The sequence below is a fragment of the Culex quinquefasciatus genome, chromosome 2 (genome assembly GCF_015732765.1).
Source record: "Culex quinquefasciatus strain JHB chromosome 2, VPISU_Cqui_1.0_pri_paternal, whole genome shotgun sequence".
Taxonomy (NCBI): Eukaryota; Metazoa; Arthropoda; class Insecta; order Diptera; family Culicidae; genus Culex; species Culex quinquefasciatus.
The window spans coordinates 129214477-129237373 of record NC_051862.1 but is presented as its reverse complement, the minus strand read 5'-3'; the positions used below and the strand labels follow the sequence as shown (position 1 = coordinate 129237373).

At 40.2% G+C, this 22897-nt stretch overlaps 1 protein-coding gene across 1 annotated transcript; it reads left to right on the top strand.

The window, feature by feature from the left end:
• The first annotated feature begins 5130 nt into the window (after nt 1-5130).
• Nucleotides 5131-9309, top strand: LOC119766318 (uncharacterized protein K02A2.6-like). Its single transcript, XM_038250794.1, is given in 6 exon segments — nt 5131-5949; nt 6039-6539; nt 6584-6983; nt 6986-7595; nt 7652-8746; nt 8790-9309. Coding segments are annotated over 6 exon segments (3945 nt in total).
• Nucleotides 9310-22897: the final 13588 nt, after the last annotated feature.

The following is a 22897-nucleotide window of genomic DNA, read 5'->3' as shown; positions in this document are numbered from 1 at the left end:
ATGATCTGTTTGGTAAACTTATCAACTTAAAAACCCTAAGCACTTGATGACAAATAAATAGTTCAACTATTTGTACAATTAATTGTTTTAAAAACTATTTCTAATCGAACATAACTTTTCAAGGGGTTGCAGTGTCCAAAAAGAAGTTGGAGTCAACACGATACGGCACATGATCCAACAAAAATGTCCTAAAAATCATATTTTTCAAAGAATCAGTCACCCTACCACCCTTATGGTCGCATGACAAAATTGGGTGGGTGGAACGCAACCTGCCCCAGCTGAACCTAGAGAAGAAGAAGAAAAAACTACAGGCCAAAGTCCGTCCAGCTTCATACATCAATTTTGATGACTGGTCAATAATGCGTTTTTTATACCTCTTTATCTGGGAAGGAAAAAAGCAAGCCAAAAAAAATCTGCACGACATGGGAAAGCTGCTTGGCCAGGAAAAACATATGAACACACACACAGCTACACGGTCCATTGTGGACAGTTTTATGATTTGATAAATTTGTTTTCGATCGGCGAAAGATGTATGCTAAGATTTATTTTTTTCGGTGGCACGGTTGATTGATTGGGTGGAGACGGCGATAAAGTTGAAATGTTTGTGATGAGCTAGCAGTTTGATTTTGTTATTTGTATTTTTTTATAGTATTTTTTGTGAGTATTTTGGTGTGAAATTGCAAGCCAAGCAAACTTTTTTTTTATTTTGAATCAATGAGTTATGCAGAATAACTCAAATTTTTACAATGTTATTTGAATTTCATGGTCTCATTAAACATTTTAATTTTTACACTTCTCACATTCATTACGAAAATTCCCAGGACCTTACCAGGCAGCAATTAAAATTAAATTTATTGCTTTATTCGTTGAGCACACACACCCACGTGGTGGTGGTGGTGATGGTGGCGGTTAATTGATTTCCGAAGGCTGTTCTTTTCACGCACATTCGCATCGTCAGCAGCAGCAGCTAATTGTAATGCACACACGTGTCAAAATGCGTTTCATTACCGAAGCAATAAATTCATCAAATTAGCTCCGTTTTCCATTTCCCATTGATTGCCGAATCCAGCAGCAGCAGCAGAATGGACATTTACTATTGTTCTTGCGTTGCTGGCGTTGATTATGACGATGATTATTATTGTTTTAATTCGTTCCATCATTGAACTAACCAATAGTCATCGACGGGAATACAATTGGTTCGGGGTATGGGAAGCTATTTAGTAACTTGAGGTTTTTCACTATAGAATAGAATGTAAATCTTTCTCAGCTTCAAAGGGGAAACCCCTTGAAAAGTATCGGGGCCGGTATTTACAAAGCGAATTCATAAAGAACACTTTCCAAAAGAAATTTCAGGAAAACAGATCATAAAAGATGTGCAACAAAATAAATCAAGAATTGTAAGTATTGCGTTTTTTTAGCAGAAGAAGAACTGTTATAATGTTAAATCATTTTGTAAAATTCTTTGCTTATTTGTCCATGTAGTCCCGATTTACCCAGTTGACCGTACCGAAAAATGAATCCACTACAATCCAACCTTTTAAGACGAGCTTCGATCTAAAGATTCGACAAAAACTATTTATCAATCAAATACACAAATCATCTGCTTTCGAAAGTATTTGAGGCGAAACAACCATCCTTTGAACGCTTAAATGTGCGGATTTTTTTATAAATGAAAAAAATTTATAACATTCCAACACCGAAGCCCCCAAAAAAGCTGGAATGGTAACTTCAATTCTCTAGATCTCGGTCATTACTCATCCAATCGAGACATTTTTTACAGAGATATGTAAAGATGTCTAGGTGATTGAAGAATTATGCAGAACTCGATTTGATCAAATCTGTATTTTTTGCGATCAAAAACATCGTCCCAACTTTTCTCAATACGTTATTATAAAATAATCCCCTGAAATTCCACGGAGACAATCGCTAAAAAAATGGAATTATATAAATTCAATATGCTTAAATCATCAGACTAAAAAGAAGAAAAAAAACATTGATTGTAATTTCTACCACAGTCATCAACAAAAAAACTCCGAATTTCACAAATAACCCTATTTATTAATCATGCAAAAATTGCACAAAAAATATCAAGATGTGAGGGGGAGGTCCTGCCAAGGGTTACCAGATCAAAATGTGAAAAATCTGGCAAAGTATCAATTAAAAATCTGAAGAAAAAAAACATCTGGGAAAGTGGATATGAATTAATTCAAATGTTTGTAAAATAGTTGGATGGCCTAAAAATGTTCTATCTTTTTTTATTTTCAATCAAATTCGTAAATTTTAATAAAAAAAGCTGTGAAAATGGGCATAAGGTTTAAGATCTAGTAAAATCTGTCAATATCTGCGCAGAGAAGGAGGAATCTTTATTCTGGCTGACACTTGAAAAATCTGCCAATCCCAGTTTGATCAGGCAACCTGCCAACCCTGGGTCTAACAAAACGTGACGTACACACCAAACTCTGATGTTCGTTTTCAGTAAATAATTTTACTGAAAATTTTTAGTAATCCTATTTTTACTGAAATTCAGCATTAGTCTTTTGGAATTACTGAAAATCAGTAAACCGTATCAAATTTACTGAAAATCAGTAACATTGCTGCCAGTCTATTTATGTTTCTGACATTTGCTCTGCCAGTCTATTTGGTCGCCAATTTAGTTTGTTCTCGAAGCGTGCCGTTGTAAGTTGAGATTTTATCCGCGTCCCCGGTGTAGGAAACCCGTCCGTTCAATCCGGAAAATCCCCGTTGGATCAAAATCCACGGTCAGCACTGTCTGCGGGTAGAACAAAGATCGTTTTATATTTTTCCCAAGAGTTCAGTAACAAAATAATGTGGGTTCAAAAATGGCAATTTTTGACCCACTTTGACCCAGAGACCCACCGGAATATCTCCGGCCACCAGAAAATTTCCGGGTTATTCGGGACTTTTTCGGAAAAAGGTCATTCTAACGAGTTCAACTAAAAAGGAAGTATGCCAATTGGTTGAGTTTTCGCTGAGCTATGGCCATTTTAGTGATTCCAGTTTCACCCAGGCCTATACGGATTAATTGAAGACACAGTTCAGTTTGACAGTAAAGAATTACTGAAAATTCAGTATTGTTTCGACGTCGTCGTGCTATCTTGTCGCACCGGCCATTTTGACGTTCCGAGAAAAACGCGTTTTAATGTTTGACCTTGAATAAACAAAAACGAGAGCACGCAATGTAAACAATAACAAACACGTTTTGTTAGGCTCACCATTTTGTGCATTGTCCCAAAGTTTGGTTGAAGTTGGTTGCTGGAGTCCCGAGTTATAATTACAAATGTTTACGGTAGTCTAGCTTGTACGTGCGACAAACGCATCCTGACTTTCCTGGCCTGTAATCCCTATGGCCTTTTGTCGCACTTACATCAATTTTCATGGAGTGACAAGATAGCACGACAAGATTGAAACTACTTTCATATGTAAAGTGACAAAAATGCACGGAGTTTTTTCGGTTTTTGTTGAATATCTCAGGATTGAAGTCGAATTTTGGGGATCTGTGAAGGTCAAAAGGTGAGGCATTGTGAGCTGCACAAAATGGCGTTCTTAACTCAATTTGGCCCAAAATGCACGTACGACAAGTTAGCACGATGGCGACGGTTTGACAACTCGAAAAAAAAAACGAAACTATTGGCACTACGCCCCCCGGGGCATGGCCTTCCTCTAACGTGGGATTTCTGCTCCAGCGCCTCTGACGAGACAGGAGAAACCGGGACCGACGTTTTACTTCACCATCCGATAGAAGCTCAGTGTATAAGGCGGGAATCGAACCCGCGTCTCATAGCATCATCGGGATCGGCAGCCGAAGCCGCTACCCCTGCGCCACGAGACACCCCTGTTTGACAACTCGTGCTAACTGAAACTTCAGTTCACTTTGACAGCTTATAATTACTGAAAATTCAGTTTTATTTGACAGATCTTCGACTGCTGAAAATTCAGCTTTTCTTACGTCATTTTGACATTTTTAAACTTACTGAAAATCCAGTTTACCATCTGTCATCCTGATTGGTTTCAGGAAACTGAAGTTTCAGCAATTTACTATTTACTGAAAAACTTGCTGAAGTAGTGCAGATAGTCAGTAGTGCAGATTTCAGTAAATTTTTACTGAAATTCAGTGAAAGAAAGTTGTTGGAAATATACTATGACAATAGCAACTTTATTAAATGTAAATGCTTTTTTTTCGCCAAAGCTATTTCAAATAAGATTTTTTTTATTAAACTGTTTGATTTTAAAAGGATAGTTTGGGTAATACCCTTGTTGGCATCAGTTGACTATCAATTGCTGTTTTTTTTTTCAAATTCCTTTTAAAACAAATCATTCTAACCAAGATCCAAAAACTTACAAAAGTATTTTGTCAATAAAAATCTGTATTATCATTTTTTCAGTGAAAACACTCGAGCGATCGTGACTTGCAAAAACAAATTAGACATTTCGTGAACTTTTAAAAGTTCAACAATTGGAAAAAAACACGTAATCCAGTAATTAACAATTTATTTTACAAAAGTTTTTATAAAGTGCAGGTCAGAATTTCAATAATTCTTTAACACGGGTTACAGCTAAAAATCATTGAAAAACATGTCATCGTAAAAATCCGTCATCGTAACGAAATATCAACAAATGGTTCTCAGATTCGTGATCATTGATCAAATTAAACATGAGAGTTGAGAGTTTGATGGAAGCTGTAGCACGGCGGAGAATTATTACAGAATGTGTAACAACTTAAAAACTAACGATATAACTTGATCAAGATAAAATTAAAAAGTCCAAAAATTGTATGGAAAAAAATATAATAATTGTTGGGAGAACGTCCCTATTACGACGCGGCGACTCATCCGCTGACATCTGTCAGCTCGATAGACGTCAACCGCGCCGGAAGTTCGAGTGGAGAAATCATTATTGTTCGACCCTAGCAAGTAGACGCACACGTTTTGTATTTCTGAAAATAAACTTTTAATTTGTTGGTTGCGTACTACAGTTTCTACTTATTCGATAATCCAACATTGTGGCGACGAGGAAGAAGTTGTTGGATTTATCGCGAAATCGGTCGAGTTACGCGCAAAATCTGTTCCTGGACGATTTTCTTGAAGGCGCTCAATTTGGAGGTTAGCTGGCATGTCGACTGAAAATCGCGGAAACCACTCTGGGCACGGGAGAAAGCCCACATTCGAGGAAATGCTGTTTGAACTCCTACAACAGCAGCAGCGGATGATGGCCCAGGTGACGCAGCAGATGACAACTTCGCAAGCGGCCACCCAGAAGTGCCTGAAGGAGCTGTCCCGGGACGACATCGCACTCGACGCGCTTGCGAGCAACATTGTCGAGTTCAACCACGATCCGGAGCAGGGGACAACGTTCGACACGTGGTTCTCCCGCTACTCGGACCTTTTCGACAAAGACGCCGCAAAGCTCGACGACGCCGCGAAAGTCCGACTTCTGATGAGGAAACTCAACCCGGCAGCGCATGAACGCTACACAAGTTTCATCCTGCCAAAGAAGCCCAACGTGCTCTCCTTCAAGGAGACCGTCGAACAATTGATGTCCCTCTTCGGATCTCCGGTGTCGGTGTTCCATCGCAGGTACAAGTGTCTCCAAGTGACCAAGGAGGATTCGGAGGACATTCTCGCCTACTCGTGCCGCGTCAACAGAGCCTGTGTGGACTTCAAACTGTTCGCTCTGTCCGAAGAACAATTTAAATGCCTAATCTTCGTCTGTGGATTGCGGTCCTCGGGCGATTCGGACATGCGAATGAGGCTCATCACACGGCTGAACGAGGCGGCGGACATCACCTTGACGAAGGTCGTCGAGGACTGCAGGAGCTTGGTCAGCCTCAAGCGAGACAACGTCCTGGTCGAAAATCCGAAGCAGTCAGCGGTGCACGCTGTCAGGCACAACAACAAAACCTTCTCGCCGCCCAAGCATCAGTCAGCGCCGGCGGGTGGAAGTAAACAAAGTGCTGGACAGCCACGTTCCCCATGCTGGTCATGCGGGGCATGCACTATTCATCGGATTGCAACTTTAAGGAACACGTCTGCCGGGATTGCGGCAAGAAGGGCCACAAAGAGGGCTACTGTAGCTGTTTTTCCGGAAAGCCTGCAGGGAAGAAAAAGTACGGCGCAAAGAAGACCAAAGCCACCAAGGTCGTCGCCGTGCACAACGTCAGCCGCGGAAGGAAGTACGCGGAGGTGCAGATAAACAACGTTCCGGTTCGGCTACAAGTGGATTCTGCGTCGGACATTACAATCATCACCGACCAGATGTGGAAGCAGATCGGTAAGCCGAAAGCCGGCCCGCCGTCCTGTAAAGCAGTCACCGCATCGGGGGAACCGCTGGGGCTCGCTTCGGAGTTCTGGTGTGACGTGACCATCCAAGGCGTTTCAAAACGAGGGCTGTGTCGTGTCGCTGTTCCCGGAATCAACTTGTTCGTGCTGGGCACGGACTGGATGGACAACTTCGGTCTGTGGGATGTACCCATCAGCTCGTTCTGCAGCAAGGTGTGCTCTCAACCCCAGCACAGCCTCGATGTCGGTCAGCTTCAAGCTAAGTACACCGACGTTTTCACCAGCAGAATGGGACTCTGCATCAAGACCAAAGTCAAGCTCTCTCTTGGGGCAACCCGAAACCTGTGTTCCGGCCGAAACGTCCCGTAGCCTACAGCATGGAAGGTGCTGTCGAAGAGGAACTGCAGCGTCTCACCAACATCGGCGTCCTCAAGCCGGTCGAGTTTTCGGACTGGGCCGCGCCAATCGTCGTTGTGCGGAAGCCCAACGGGACCATCCGCATCTGCGCTGACTTTTCCACGGGGCTCAACAGCGTTCTGGAGTCAAACCAACATCCACTACCACTACCAGAAGACATCTTCGCAAGTATGGCCGGATGCAAGGTCTTTAGTCACATCGACCTATCCGATGCCTACCTTCAAGTGGAAGTGGACCCAGATTCCCAGAACCTTCTCACCATCAACACCCACAAGGGCTCTACCAGTATACCCGCTTGACGCCCGGAATCAAGTCAGCTCCCGGCGCCTACCAGCAGCTGATGGACACGATGCTTTGCGGACTCAGCTCAACTTGCGGTTATCTGGATGACATCCTGGTCGCAGGCCGAACGCAGGAAGAGCACGACAGCAACCTTCACCGAGTGCTGAGCCGACTGCAGGAGTACGGTTTCACGGTGAGAATCGAGAAGTGCAGCTTTTCGATGCGTCAGATCAAGTATCTGGGCCAAATCATGGACGGCGACGGTATTCGGCCAGATCCAAACAAAACATCCGCCGTTGCCTCCATGCCCGCTCCGCACGATGTTCCCTCACTCCGCTCGTATCTCGGCGCCGTGAACTACTACTCCAAGTATGTTCCGGAGATGCGGAAGCTGCGATACCCCATGGACCAGCTGCTGAAGGCGGGGACAAAGTGGGACTGGAACGACGCATGCCAAAAATCCTTCGACCGGTTTAAGGAGCTGCTGCAATCACCGTTGGTACTCACACACTACAACCCCAAGCTGGAAATTGTGGTATCAGCGGACGCTTCAACGGTCGGCATCGGTGCGAGGATCGCGCATCGGTTTCAGACGGGGCAGTGAAGGCGATCAGCCACGCATCTCGGAGTTTGACCCCGGCTGAATCAAACTACAGCCAAATAGAGAAGGAGGGTCTCGCTCTGATTTTCGCCGTCACGCGCTTCCATCGCATGTTGTTTGGCAGACACTTCCAGCTCGAGACGGATCCCAAGCCGTTGCTCTCGATCTTCGGTTCCAAAAAAGGCATACCCGTCTATACTGCCAACAGACTCCAAAGCTTCGGCTACGCCGACGTGCTGTCCCGGCTAATCAACACGCACATCCGGCCGGACGAGGAGTACGTGATCGCCGCTATCCAGCTCGAGAACACCATGCAGCACATCGTCGAACGGTCTTTGGAAGGTCTACCGCTCACTTTCAAGGTGATCAAGACCGGCACTGAAGCGGATCCAGTTCTCAAGCAAGTCACGCGGTACGTACAGGAAGGCTGGCCAAACAGGAAGGCGGATCTCGAGGACTCCCAGCTCCAGCAGTTCTACCTTCGCCGAGACGGACTGTCTGCAGTTTCCGGCTGTCTCACCTACGGTGAACGGCTGGTCATCCCGTCGAAGTTCCACAAACGCGTTCTCCAACTGCTGCACAAGGGTCACCCTGGTGTCGAGAGGATGAGGTCGATCGCCCGAAACTACGCGTATTGGCCTGGAATCGACGAGAGCATCGCGCAGCTTGTCCGCACCTGTACCGACTGTGCATCGGTTGCCAAAACAAGCAACAAGACAACTCTGCAGTCTTTGCCGCTACCGGAGAAACCCTGGCAACGAGTGCATATCGATTTCGCCGGACCAGTCGATGGCTGGTTTTACCTGATCCTGGTGGACGCTTTCAGCAAATGGCCCGAGGTCGTCCCGACAAAGCGCATCACAACTGCAGCGACTTTGGCCATCCTCCAGGGAATTTTCGCGCGATTTGGTATGCCGGAAACGCTGACGAGTGACAACGGACGTCAGCTCGTCAGTGAGGAGTTCGAGCGGTACTGTGACAGCAACGGCATCCTCCACTTGAAAACACCGCCGTTCCATCCGCAGTCCAACGGGCTTGCGGAGCGTTTCGTGGATACCTTCAAGAGGACGCTGAAGAAAATCACAGCGGGGAGCTCTAGCCCAGGCGATCGACACGTTCCTGCTGTGTTACCGTTCAACGCCCTGTCGCAGTGCACCAGAAGGCAAAACACCGGCTGAAGTACTTTTGGGCAGACCAATCCGGACATCGCTCGACCTGCTCAAGCCGCCCACTCCTTTCCACAAGATCGAGAACAGCAAGCAGGAGAAACAGTTCAATCAGCAACACGGTGCCAAGGCCCGACACTACCAACCAAAGGACCGGGTCTGGGCCAAAGTGTACAAAAACAACGATTGGAGCTGGCAACCTGGTCAAGTGCTCGAGCGTGTTGGACGGGTCATCTACAACGTCTGGCTGCCGACTAAGCAGAACCTGATCCGATCTCACTGTAACCAGATGAAACAACGGTGTGAGTCGGACGACGATGCTGCGGCGAAGCCGTCCCAGTCGGTGCAGATTCCGCTCGACATCCTGCTCGAGTCCTGGGGTCTGGGAACACAGTCGGAGTCAACTGAAGCAGCTCTTGATGCGCCCGCACCGGTCGCTGAGATAGGTGCTCCCCGGCACTGGTACTTCCACCAGGTGCCCCGCACTGGTTCCACAACCAGGTGCACAACAAGCGAGGAACCCTCCTCGCACAAAACGCCGCCCTGAAAACGCTACTCCACAGCAACAACCGGTTTCTACTCGTCACTCTTCAAGATTCCGAAGAGCTCCGGTGAGGTATGAACCGTACCAGCTTTATTGAGGGGGAGGTGTTGGGAGAACGTCCCTATTACGACGCGGCGACTCATCCGCTGACATCTGAGCAGTTCTCTAGGATTTCGGTCATTCGATTTTTTTTGTATTTTTTAATCCGACTGAAACTTTTTTGGTGCCTTAGGTATGCCCAAAGAAGCCATTTTGCATCATTAGTTTGTCCATATAATTTTCCATACAAATTCGGCAGCTGTCCATACAAAAATGATGTATGAAAATTCAAAAATCTGTATCTTTTGATGGAATTTTTTGATCGATTTGGTGTCTTCGGCAAAGTTGTAGGTATGGATACGGACTACACTGGAAAAAAATAATACACGGTAAAAAAATTTGGTGATTTTTTTATTTAACTTTTTATCACTAAAACTTGATTTACAAAAAAACACTATTTTTAATTTTTTTTATTTTTTGATATGTTTTAGAAGGCATAAAATGCCAACTTTTCAGAAATTTCCAGGTTGTGCAAAAAATCACTGACCGAGTTATGAATTTTTTAATCAATACTGATTTTTCAAAAATCGAAATTTTGGTCGTAAAAATTTTCAACTTCATTTTTCGATGTAAAATCAAATTTGCAATCAAAAGTACTTTACTGAAATTTTGATAAAGTGCACCGTTTTCAAGTTATAGCCATATTTAAGTGACTTTTTTGAAAATAGTCGCAGTTTTTCATTTTTTTAAATTAGTGCACATGTTTGCCCAGTTTTGAAAAAAATATTTTTGAAAAGCTGAGAAAATTCTCTATATTTTGCTTATTTGGACTTTGTTGATACGACCTTTAGTTGCTGAGATATTGCAATGCAAAGGTTTAAAAACAGGAAAATTGATGTTTTCTAAGTTTCACCCAAACAACCCACCATTTTCTATCGTCAATATCTCAGCAACTAATGGTCCGATTTTCAATGTTAATATATGAAACATTTGTGAAATTTTCCGATCTCTTCGAAAAAAATATTTTTGGAATTTTCAAATCAAGACTAACATTTCACAAAGGCCAAACATTTAATATTACGCCCTTTTAAAATGTTTGTCTTGATTTGAAAATTCCAAAAATATTTTTTTCGAAAAGATCGGAAAATTTCACAATTTTTTCATATATTAACATTGAAAATCGGACCATTAGTTGCTGAGATAACGTCATGATTCGAAATCCGGACACTTAGTACCATATTATTTTTGTAATAGGGTACGTTATCCATTAGTGGACCCCTTTCCTATAGTGGACCCTCTGAAGGGTTTTTGATGAAAAATTCAATAAAATCACAATTTCAAGCGTGTTGTTGTCTACAAATCTTTTATTTGGCATGTTCAGCATCATTTAAAACAATGTTGACTGACATTGAATTGTCCTTTTCGCCAAAATAAGTGTTTTGAGTTCGACATCTGAAATCAGCCATGGCCACTAGCATTTTCACAACAAAACTGCATTTATATTTTATGATTGAATTAACCATCCAATCATTTTTTGAGTGATTATTTAACTTCAGCAAGTCGAAATAATGTAAGTTTAAGGATCTTTACTAAAATAAAGCGAAGAACTGCCATTTTCGAGCAAAAATTAGGGGGGTCCAATATAGGACAACGAAATTCAAACTTTTCCAAAAGTGGACCCCTGTTAATTTAACCTTCAAAAATGAAGAAAACTGTGTATTCAAGCAAAAGTTTCTCTAAAACATACAATAAATTCTTGTTGTTTTCAACCTAAACGCATATTTTTTTCAATTATGAGTATAAATATAGCTGTTTTCATGTTAAAAGTACCAAAAATGCTGAAGCCGTAAAAATTTATAATTAATCAAAACTATAGTTGATTGCACTTAACTGAAGCAACATAAATGCAGTTTGAAATGATATTTTATAATAATAAATCAATAACAACACATTTTTTTAAAATAACCATGCGTGATTTTATCAGCAACTGTAAACAAATCTATTATTTAGTTTCGGTCAACCATTTATGTAATTAATATGGACAAATTTGCATCAAGATTACTTTTTTTTAATTATTTTTATGTTTATAGTGGTTTTTGAAAAGTTTGCTCTGATCTTTTTCGGAAATAAATGATTTTAAATGTCTGTTAGGTTTTTAATTGTTTAAAGCCAAATTTGTTAACAAAACATATTTGTTTATAATGAAAAGTGAGCAAAATCCATCTTTTATTCATTATATTTATCATTAGACCTACACCATACATCAAAACATCAAAAATCGGTTAAATTTGGTATAAAAATAACAGTTTGCCTATAGTGGACCCGGGTCCACAATCGGATTATGGACCCGGGTCCACTATAGGAAAAGGGGGTCCATAACAAGGCAAAAAAACTTTTTTTTCAAATGGCTATTTTTCTGCTCAAAAACAAATAACTGATGGAACAAATAGTCAAAATTGTTCAAAAGACTTCAGATTTCAATGTTTTGTACAAAGGGTTATGAAAAAGTGCTTAAAATATTGAAAATTTGTGAAAAATGTGCTTCGGCTCTACTAGGGGGTCCACTAATGGTTAAAATACCCTAGCTAGCAAAAAATCATGTAATAAGTTGGAAATGTAGAAATATCATAAGGATTTAGTATAAACAGTCAGTTTTAAGAGAATGCATGCAAAATATGTCTTTTCTAACAATTTTTCATCAGAATTTGAAAATTAAAATGACTTGTTGTGCTTCGAATCCCGGACACTATTAAAAGCTGATTTGAAATCCGGACACTTTTGCTTCGAATTCCGGACACTCAATTTTGCTTATGAATCGCACAAATTTAGACTGAAATGATAGTGAATGGCATTCTTTAGGTCTCAAATAAGCTGTTAACAACAAAACAATCGATAGTTTATATACAAAATGGCTAGAATTTAAGAAAATCAAAAACATAAATTTCTGCTTTGCTTCCCCGGTGCTTCGGACGCCTATGAAATATTTCCGTTGAAATGTTTCACATTTTTGGTAAACTTATAATTTTATTTTATTTATTGATCCTTGCACTGTAACTTGGATTTGGCCCGCACTTTTCTCTCGCACTTTTGACAACAAAATTTCTAAAAACTAGGCAACCAGCAGTTGTTTATTTACATTTCCAGTCGCAGTTTCCACCAAACTGGACATTCGCACTTTAAAATTGCTATTGACAGGTGAGCAACATCGGCTCGCTTTGATCATTTTTTGAGAAAATTAAAATTTTCCACGCCAGTTTGACAAGTCGCAATAGTGCGATCGATAGCAATAATATAGTGCGAAGTCCAAGTTAGTGAGAATTGCGCAATAATTGTTTTGGCATTAACTACAGCGTTCAAACAAACTTTAAATGAAAGTTGATGTTAGAATTCATCAAATAACACAGTTTTGACATTCATAATGCGAACTTATATCCAAATAACTGATAAAACAAGTTGAAGTGTCCGGGTTTCAAAGCGTCCGGGAATTCGAATCATGACGTTATTGACGATAGAAAATGGTGGGTTGTTTGGGTGAAACTTAGAAAACATCAATTTTCCTGTTTTTAAACCTTTGCATTGCAATATCTCAGCAACTAAAGGTCGTATCAACATAGTCCGAATAAGCAAAATATAGAGAATTTTCTCAGCTTTTCAAAAATATTTTTTTCAAAACTGGGCAAACATGTGCACTAATTTAAAAAAATGAAAAACTGCGACTATTTTCAAAAAGTCACTTAAATATGGCTATAACTTGAAAACGGTGCACTTTATCAAAATTTTAGTAAAGTACTTTTTGATTGCAAATTTGATTTTACATCGAAAAATGAAGTTGAAAAATTTTTACGACCAAAATTTCGATTTTTTGAAAAAATCAGTATTGATTAAAAAATTCATAACTCGGTCAGTGATTTTTTGCTCATTCTGGAAATTTCTGAAAAGTTGGCATTTTATGTCTTCTAAAACATATCAAAAAATAAAAAAAATTAAAAATAGTGTTTTTTTGTAAATCAAGTTTTAGTGGTAAAAAGTTAAATAAAAAAATCACCAAATTTTTTTTACCGTGTATTATTTTTTTCCAGTGTAGTCCGTATCCATACCTACAACTTTGCCGAAGACACCAAATCGATCAAAAAATTCCTTCAAAAGATACAGATTTTTGAATTTTCATACATCATTTTTGTATGGACAGCTGCCGAATTTGTATGGAAAATTATATGGACAAACTAATGATGCAAAATGGCTTCTTTGGGCATACCGAAGGCACCAAAAAAGTTTCAGCCGGATTAAAAAATACAAAAATTAAAATTGAAGAAAAAAGACCGATTTCGTAGAGAATTGCTCATCTGTCAGCTCGATAGACGTCAACCGCGCCGGAAGTTCGAGTGGAGAAATCATTATTGTTCGACCCTAGCAAGTAGACGCACACGTTTTGTATTTCTGAAAATAAACTTTTAATTTGTTGGTTGCGTACTGCAGTTTCTACTTATTCGATAATCCAACAATAATAAAAACAGTCAAACAAAGGTAATTAAATGATAATCATAATAACACAATATATTTTGAAAAGCATAAACTGAGCAAGATCAGTTTTCATAGAAATTTTTAAAAAAATAATTGTAGTAGTAAAACATAGAACAAAATAAATAAAAAATCAAATCAAATTATTCGCTCTACAGCATTGCCTTGGCGTTCTCGATTGCGAGATTCCTACTCGAAACTAGGTGTCCGTAGGTGTTGAGGCAATTACAAACCTCTTTTTACACCTAAGCAATTCTCTACCAAAACCGGAAATGGATTTTATTTGTATTTTTTATTTGACTCAAACTTTTTGGGGGCCTTCCCTATGACCAAATAAGCTATTTTGTGTCATTGGTTCACCCATACAAGTCTCCATACAATTTTGGCTGCTGTCCATACAAAAATGGTATGTAAATATTCAAACAGCTGTAACTTTTGAGTGAATTTTCTGATCAATTTGGTGTCTTCGGCAAAGTTGTAGGTATTTTTGAGGATATTTGAGAAAAAAATAGGTACATGGAAAAAAAATTGCAGATTTTTTTATCAACTTTTTTTTCACTAAAACTCAATTTCCCAAAATACATATTTTTTGATTTTCGAGATTTTTTGATATGTTTTAGGGGACAAAAATCCGCAACTTTTGAGCCATAAAGAAACATTGTCAAAAAATCTGCAGCCGAGTTATGAATTTTTGGAAAAATAGTGATTTTTGGAAAAAATCAAAGTTTCATGCAAAAACAAGTTTGACATTATTTTTTAATGCAAAATTGAATTTGCAATCGAAAAGTACGTTACAGATTTATTGATAAAGGGCTCCGTTTTCAAGATATAGCCACCGAAAGTTTGTTTTAGCGAAATATTTGCAGTTTTTCAATTTTTAAAAATAGTGACCATGAGTGACCATTTCTAAAAATATTTTTTTTTAAAGTTCAGAAAATTCGTTATAAAATTGTCTAAGAGTCATTGAAGATTAGACCTGAGCAATTCTCTGAGTTTTCGGTCATTCGATTTTTTTTTGTATTTTTTAATCCGGCTGAAACTTTTTTGATGCCTTCGGTATGCCCTAAGAAGCCAATTTGCATCATTAGTTTGTCCATATAATTTTCCATACAAATTTGGCAGCTGTCCATACAAAAATGATATGTGAAATGTCAAAAATCTGTATCTTTTGAAGGAATTTTTTGATCGAATTGGTGTCTTCGACAAAGTTGTAGGTATGGATATGGACTACACTGAAAAAAATGATACAGGGTAAAAAAATTTTTGGTGATTTTTTATTTAACTTTATGTCACTAAAACTTGATTTGCAAAAAAACACTATTTTTTATTTTTTTTTATTTTTTGATATGTTTTAGAGGACATAAAATGCCAACTTTTCAGAAATTTCCAGAATGAGCAAAAAATCTTTGACCGAGTTATGATTTTTTGAATCAATACTATTTTTTTCAAAAAATCAAAATATCGGTCGCAAAAATTTTTCAACTTCATTTTTCGATGTAAAATCAAATTTGCAATCAAAAAGTACTTCAGTGAATTTTTGATAAAGTGCACCGTTTTCAAGTTATAGCCAATGGCTAAAAAACAGGAAAATTGATGTTTTCTAAGTCTCACCCAAACAACCCACCATTTCCTAATGTCGATATCTCAGCAACTATAGGTTCGATTTACAATGTTAAAACATAAAACATTCGTGAAATTTTCCGATCTTTTCGAAAAAAAATATTTTCAAAAATTTAAAATCAAGACTAACATTTTAAACGAGCCAAACATTCAATATTACGCCCATTTGAAATGTTAGTCTTGATTTTAAATTTTTGAAAATATTTTTTTCGAAAAGATCGGAAAATTTCACGAATGTTTCATATTTTAACATTGTAAATCGGACCTATAGTTACTGAGATATCGACATTAGAAAACGTTGGGTTGTTTGGGTGAGACTTAGAAAACATCAATTTTCCTGTTTTTTAGCCTTTGCATAGCAATATCTCAGCAACTATGGGTCGCATCAACAAAGTTCAATAAAGCAAAATATAGAGAATTTTCTCAGCTTTTCAAAAATATTTTTTTCAAAGATGGGCAAACATGGGCACTTATTTAAAAAAATGAAAACTGCGACTATTTTCAAAAAAGTTACCTAAAAATGGTTAAAACTTGAAAACGGTGCACTTTATCAAAAATTCACCAAAGTACTTTTGATTGCAAATTTGATTTTACATCGAAAAATGAAGTTGAAAAATTTTTGCGACCGATATTTCGATTTTTTGAAAAAATCAGTATTGATTCAAAAAATCATAACTCGGTCAAAGATTTTTTGCCCATTCTGGAAATTTCTGAAAAGTTTGCATTTTATGTCCCCTAAAACATATCAAAAAAATAAAAAAATAAAAAATAGTGTTTTTTGCAAATAAAGTTTTAGTGACAAAAAGTTAAATAAAAAATCACCAAAATTTTTTTACCGTGTATCATTTTTTTCAGTGTAGTCCATATCCATACCTACAACTTTGTCGAAGACACCAACTCGATCAAAAAATTCCTTCAAAAGATACAGATTTTTGAATTTTCACATATCATTTTTGTATGAACAGCTGCCAAATTTGTATGGAAAATTATATGGACAAACTAATGATGCAAAATGGCTTCTTTGGGCATACCGAAGGCACCAAAAAAGTTTCAGCCGGATTAAAAAATACAAAAATTAAAATTGAAGAAAAAAGACCGATTCCGTAGAGAACTTCTCACCTCGGGTTGCTGAGATAGAGCCGCTTTAAGAAATAGAAGCACGAAAATTGAAGTTTTCTAAGTCTCATCAAAACAACCCACCATTTTCTAATGACCATATCTCAGCAACTAATGGTCCGATTTTCAATGTTAATGCATGAAATATTCGTGAAATTTTCCGATCTTTTCGAAAAAAATATTTTGAATTTTTTTAAATCAAGACTAGCATTTTAAATGGGCGTAATATAACATTTTTCAGCAAGTATATTTCTTTCCTAGCTCCTAAAAATTTCGTTTCTATTAGGTTATTTATTTTGCCTAGCTTCCAACATCAGTTATTTTGCGTCTGAAAATATTGTTCTTGAAGCGATAAAAAAAATTCAACGCTAATTTAGATTGTAGCAAAACAAATATTTTTTTTTTAAATTTGTTCTTAAACCCTTTAAAAAACAGAGCGCATTTCTTTTCTATTTTTTAAACCTGTTTGTTTATGATTAATATTTTTTGGAAATTGGAAATTGAATATGTCTTTATTGAACTTTCCTATAATAATTACAATTATTTTGCATGCTAAGTGATATGGTGATATGGTTTAAAACTTCAGCCCACTGTGTTGTGATTTACAAACAGCCTCTACAAGCTCTGTGGAATTTGTGAAATTACAACGAAACTAGGATTTCTTTACACCCAAATCACCTGCCAGCGGAGAGGAGACAACGCAACCTGGATGTGGTGATGTTATCCCGGCAACCCTACCAAAAATCAGGTAATAAATCTGATCTGAAATTTGTATACTGACCAGAGGAAAGATTGGTCCGAGTTGGTGCTATAATAGCCTGTTGCATTTTAACTGCATTCAGCCGTTACTGTTGTGCTAGCCTGCTGTCACCAAAAAATCGTAACCCGTGCCGTCACTCTGCCGATTTGCTGTTGTTGGTGCTCTGCGGTGTTGTTGATCTGTTCGCGATGTCTGACGAGGAAGAAATTATTTGTGCTAGCTGCGAAAAGAAGAATTGTGACCCAAAAAAAGGAATTGGATGTTGCCATTGCCACAAGTGGGAGCACTTCAAGTGCAAAAATGTTTTGGAGAAGGCAATCCCAAAATTACGTTCGAAGCCGTACTTCTGTTCGGACGGCTGCTTGGCCGCACACGAAAGTGTACCGCGCAGTTCAGCTGTGGATGCAGAGCTGCTGAATCGTATGAATGAGCTGATGTCGGAGGTGAAGGGCATTAAAAACACTGTCACAGAAATCGAAAAATCACAAACATTCATTTCTGGTGAATTCGACAAGCTCATGAAGGAGATGGTCGTCCTGAAGAAGGATCACAACAATTTAACTAAAAATGTTGGCGACCTTTATGGAAAACACCAAACTGTAAACACCAAGGTTAGTCAGCTCGAGCTTGAGGTGGACCGCCTCGCCAGAGCTGGACTAACCAACAACATGGTTATTCTTGGCTTACCGTCTACGAAGGACGAGGATGTGGGTGATCTGGTGCGCAAGGTTGCCACCTCAGTGGGATATAACCTGCCAGAGGGAGCTATTAAGGAGGCAAAGCGGCTGTTCCCCAAGGATAAAAACAACACTCGAGCAACGATCCCGATCAAGGTGACATTCTCCGATGAGCGGATCAAGGAAGGACTTTTTGCCGGCAAGAAAGCTCGTGGACAACTACTGCCTTCGTCTGTTGACCCGAAGTTCGGTTCTTCCAACAGTAGAATAATACTGCGCGATGAAATGACTTCTTTTGGCATGAACCTACTGAAGGAGACCCGTGAAGCTGAGTACCTGACTGACTACAAGTTCATCTGGCCTGGGCGTAATGGTGTGGTGCTGGTGAAAAAATCGGAGAACTCACCGGTTCACGTGATTCGCTCAATCGCAGATCTTCATAAGCTGGAACACACAAGCTCACACAAGCGCCCGCTCAGTTCATCTGAGAATTCATCGCCGGAACTCAGCCAACCAATTGCGCGTCCCGGACGCCAGAAGATACCACGCAAGTAGTGGAAAAGCTGTCGATTTTGTATTTGTCTTTTGTTTTTTTTTTTGATTTTAATGTTTAATACCAATAAAAGTTATGATTGTATTGATGAGTGGATTGTGAGCAATAAAAATTCTCCCTGTTTTACTTCGTCTTTTAAAATTTTGCAACTAAATATACGTAGTATGAACAATCTTTCCAAATTCGACTCTTTAAAAGAAATTCTTCAAAGATGTGACCAACGTGTTGATGTCTTGGTCTTGGGCGAGACCTGGGTGCAGAATGATCGAGCCTGTTTATTCAACATTGATGGGTACAAATCCATATTTTCCTGCCGGAGTGAACCGAATGGGGGACTTGCAGTTTTCTACCGAGATGACCTTGACCTTGATGAGTGCTGTAATTCAATTCAGGACGGCATGCATTCACATTCATCTTCGACTGCGCCGAGGGAAGCCGCTTGATCTGCATGCAATCTATCGACCACCAAGTTTTGAGGCAACGAGATTCATTTCTGAGATCGAGCGCATTTTGTCCTGTAACAAAAATGGACATGACTGCGTAATTGTGGGTGATATGAATGTCGCGGTCAACCAACAGACTGTGCACACCGTGAAGGAGTACGTGCAAGTCTTGCAGTCTTACAACACTCAAGTCACGAACAATGTTGTTACGCGGCCGGCTAGTTCAAATGTGTTGGATCACGTTATCTGCTCGGGATCTCTTCTCGACAAAGTGATGAACGAAACAATCTATCATGATTTGAGCGACCACTGTCTGGTAGTATCGTCATTCAACCTAGCATCCGGTACCGAGAGGATAACGCTGCAGAAAGCCATCATCGACCATAGGCGCCTGAATGAACTGTTTCACGAGTTTATGGTAGGGTTGCCGCGGGAATTGTCTGCTGAGGAGAAATTAACTGCAGTTGTTGCTAACTACAACACCATAGTAAGGCAATGCACAAAAACAGTAACGGCTCAGGCTAAAACTAAAGGTCATTGTCCCTGGATGACTTTTGATCTGTGGACGATCATACGCTGGAAGGAGAATCTTCTGAAAAGGCGACGGAAACACCCCACGATCAGGAAGTAGCTGACATGTTGGCTCACGTGTCGCAGATGCTCCAGACTAAGAAGGATCAGAGCAAGAGAGAGTATTACCACCAGATGCTCTCAAAATGCAGTCAGAAGGCTAGTTGGAAGGTCATCGGAGATGTCCTGGGGAAAAAAGGAACGTCTGATAAACCCACTGCTGTCTACGTGAATGGAGGAGGAATTACCACAGATATGAATACAGTCTGCAATGTCTTCAATGAATTCTTCTGCAATGTTGGTCATGATCTCGCAAACGCCATTCCGAGCGATCGAGCCATCAGTCGCTTTGGCACTCTGACCTCCCAGCCCCGCTCTATGGTCCTCACCCCCGCATCATACAACGAAGTTGTCGTGCTAATCAACCAGTTAGACGCGAAGAAGTGTGCAGGTCCTGATAACATTCCCGCGTCTTTCGTGAAAACGCATTTCGAATTATTTGCTCGACTACTGGTGGACACTTTCAACGAAATCATTCAAACTGGCCAGTATCCTGAGTGTTTGAAGGTTGCTCGTGTGGTACCTATCCACAAAGCAGGTGACAAGAAGGACGTTAACAACTATCGGCCCATTTCGACTCTCTCAGTACTGGACAAACTGATCGAGAAATTGATTGTCTGCCGGATAATGAAATATGCGATCCGTCGGAAGGTCCTCTACACTCACCAGTATGGCTTCAGAACAGGTTCGAGTACATTGACAGCTACAAGTGATCTTGTTGAGGAAATTTACTCCACATTGGACTCCAAGATGTTGGCTGCGACGCTCTTCATCGATCTCAAGAAAGCGTTCGACACGATCGACCATGAACTGCTAGCACTCAAACTGGAGTTTTATGGTATTAGAGGAACACCGCTGGCGTTAATCAAAAGCTACTTACGAGGAAGATTGCAGTATGTTTCCATTGGGGAGCACACCAGTGAACGACGTCCCATCAGTATTGGAGTTCCCCAGGGGAGCAATCTGGGCCCGCTGCTGTTCTTGTTGTTTATAAACGACATTAATAAGCTGAAACTTAACGGGAAAACGCGGCTCTTTGCTGACGACACGTCGGTATTTTACCGAGGAAAGGACTGTGCTGAACTGCAACACAAGATTGCAGAAGACATCACTTTGCTCAACGCGTACTTCAGGTCGAATGTGCTGTCCCTGAACCTAGGGAAGACTAAGTTCATGATCTTCCACACACCAAGGCGAACAATTCCTGACCACCCACCTTTGACTGTTGATGGGCAAACGATTGAAGAAGTCTCCAGTTACCCGTTCCTTGGTCTAATTCTTGACAGCACCATGGGGTGGAAACCTCATATAACTGCCCTTAAAAGCAAGCTAAGCTCACTTTGTGGAATCTTCTGGAGAATTGCTGCGTTTATTCCATACCCACAAATGAAGATGCTGTACTTTTCCCTGGTACACTCACGAATCCAGTACCTGATTGCCAACTGGGGCTCAGCATGCAAAACCGATCTGCGTGGCCTTCAAGTTCTTCAAAACCGCTGCTTGAAGATCATCTCGCGGAAACCAGCATTATTCCCCACCACTGACCTGTACTCGGACATGACGGATTCGGTGCTGCCATTGAAAGCACTGTACGAGCTTCAAACGACGGTGCAAATTCGCAAATACTCAACGGACGCTACCCAGCACCACAACTTCAAGCTACAAGTCAGAGTCTCGTCTCGGACCACCCGCCAACAAGGAGAGTTTGTTCTGGATCGGCCATACAGCGAGTTTGGAAGGAAAAAATTTACCTATTTTGGAGGCAAACTGTACAACGCTCTATCCCGTGAATGCAAACAATCACCAACCCTGGCTGCCTTCAAGCGTCGTTTGACGATCATCATCAAGCAGAATATCCACCAATATGTTTGATACACCACTTATGCCTCTGTTTACGTTTCGTTTCATGCCACCGCCGCCCACCGCCGCCCACCGCCGCCCACCGCCACCCAACGTCGCCGCCCATCGCCCACCGCCCAACGCCCATCGCCACCCCTCACCATCACACGCCACTAACTTGAACAAACCAAGCTGTCCCGTAACAAAAAAAATGTATCTTAAAAAATCCTAAATAGTTGTTAAGTAGTTAAGCACTGCCTTAAAGGAGCTCTGGCTCACTGGCACGTGCTGCAGTATTTATGAAAAATGTAAAGATCGATGAAAAGATGAGAGGGCATGTAGCCCTACTCCATAAAAAAGAAATAATCAGAATATCAGAATATGAAAAATAAGACAAACCGAGCCTAACTCCGAATGGAGTAGGTGAATGTTCCAACTTCCAGTTGGATGTGCGTAATTCGGTCTTTAAAAAAAAAAAAAAAAAAAAAAAAATGCTCTTTCCTTTTTTTTTATTTTTTCGTTTTATTATTGACTGATCACATTCATTTTATTAACTTCAAATTGTTTTAAATTTTTGCATTTAATTGAAGACATTTGGGTTTGTGATTAAAATTGTGTCTTTATTCTATGAAAATTGAAAAAAATAATAATCAAAAAGCAACATGTGCTCAAAATAGCAACTCTTTCGTCATCGGATCCATGACCAGTAGTCATCACGTGCATTGAAACTGGATAAATAAATAATTTATCGATTCCGTGCTGCCACACACGTGCCACTTTTCCCTCGACCGACACAATCGCACCGTGTAATTCCCGGTTATTTCCGTGACCACCTTGCAGTGGTTTTCCCTGGGCTGGAAAATGCAAATATTATTTTCGCGCCGCTGCTGACGAAGCTTATTTTGGTTTTGATTGTGTTTGACCATTGTTGGTTTACAACATTGGATTTGGGATGATTTTTGGTGTTTAAAATTAAACTGTCAAAAGTTTTTCTGTGATTTTCCTGCAAAAAAAAAACAACCACACAAACGGCCATTCAGACAATAAAGATATTAAATCCTTTAAAGAATTGTTGCTCTTTTATCAGTGTCGGGGCAATAAAAGTAAATAAAAACATCATAATAACAAAGTAATAAAGGGCCGCGCGTGAAAAGAGTGAATTCCCTCGGACGAGAGTGGTTGGCTTGGGTTGGCTGATGGTAACTCGGAAAAAGGGGCAAGTCAGTTTTGGTTCACGTGCGCCAGGGCCATTAAACTCAACAAGGCACGCGAGTGCGCTTCCTTTCGGCGATTTTCCAAGAGAATATCTCAAGCGCTGAAAAAGGAGGAACTCGGGAAGGGGAAGGGTTAGATCGGACCAAGATGGAAAGGTTTGGAAAGGAAACGAATTTTATGA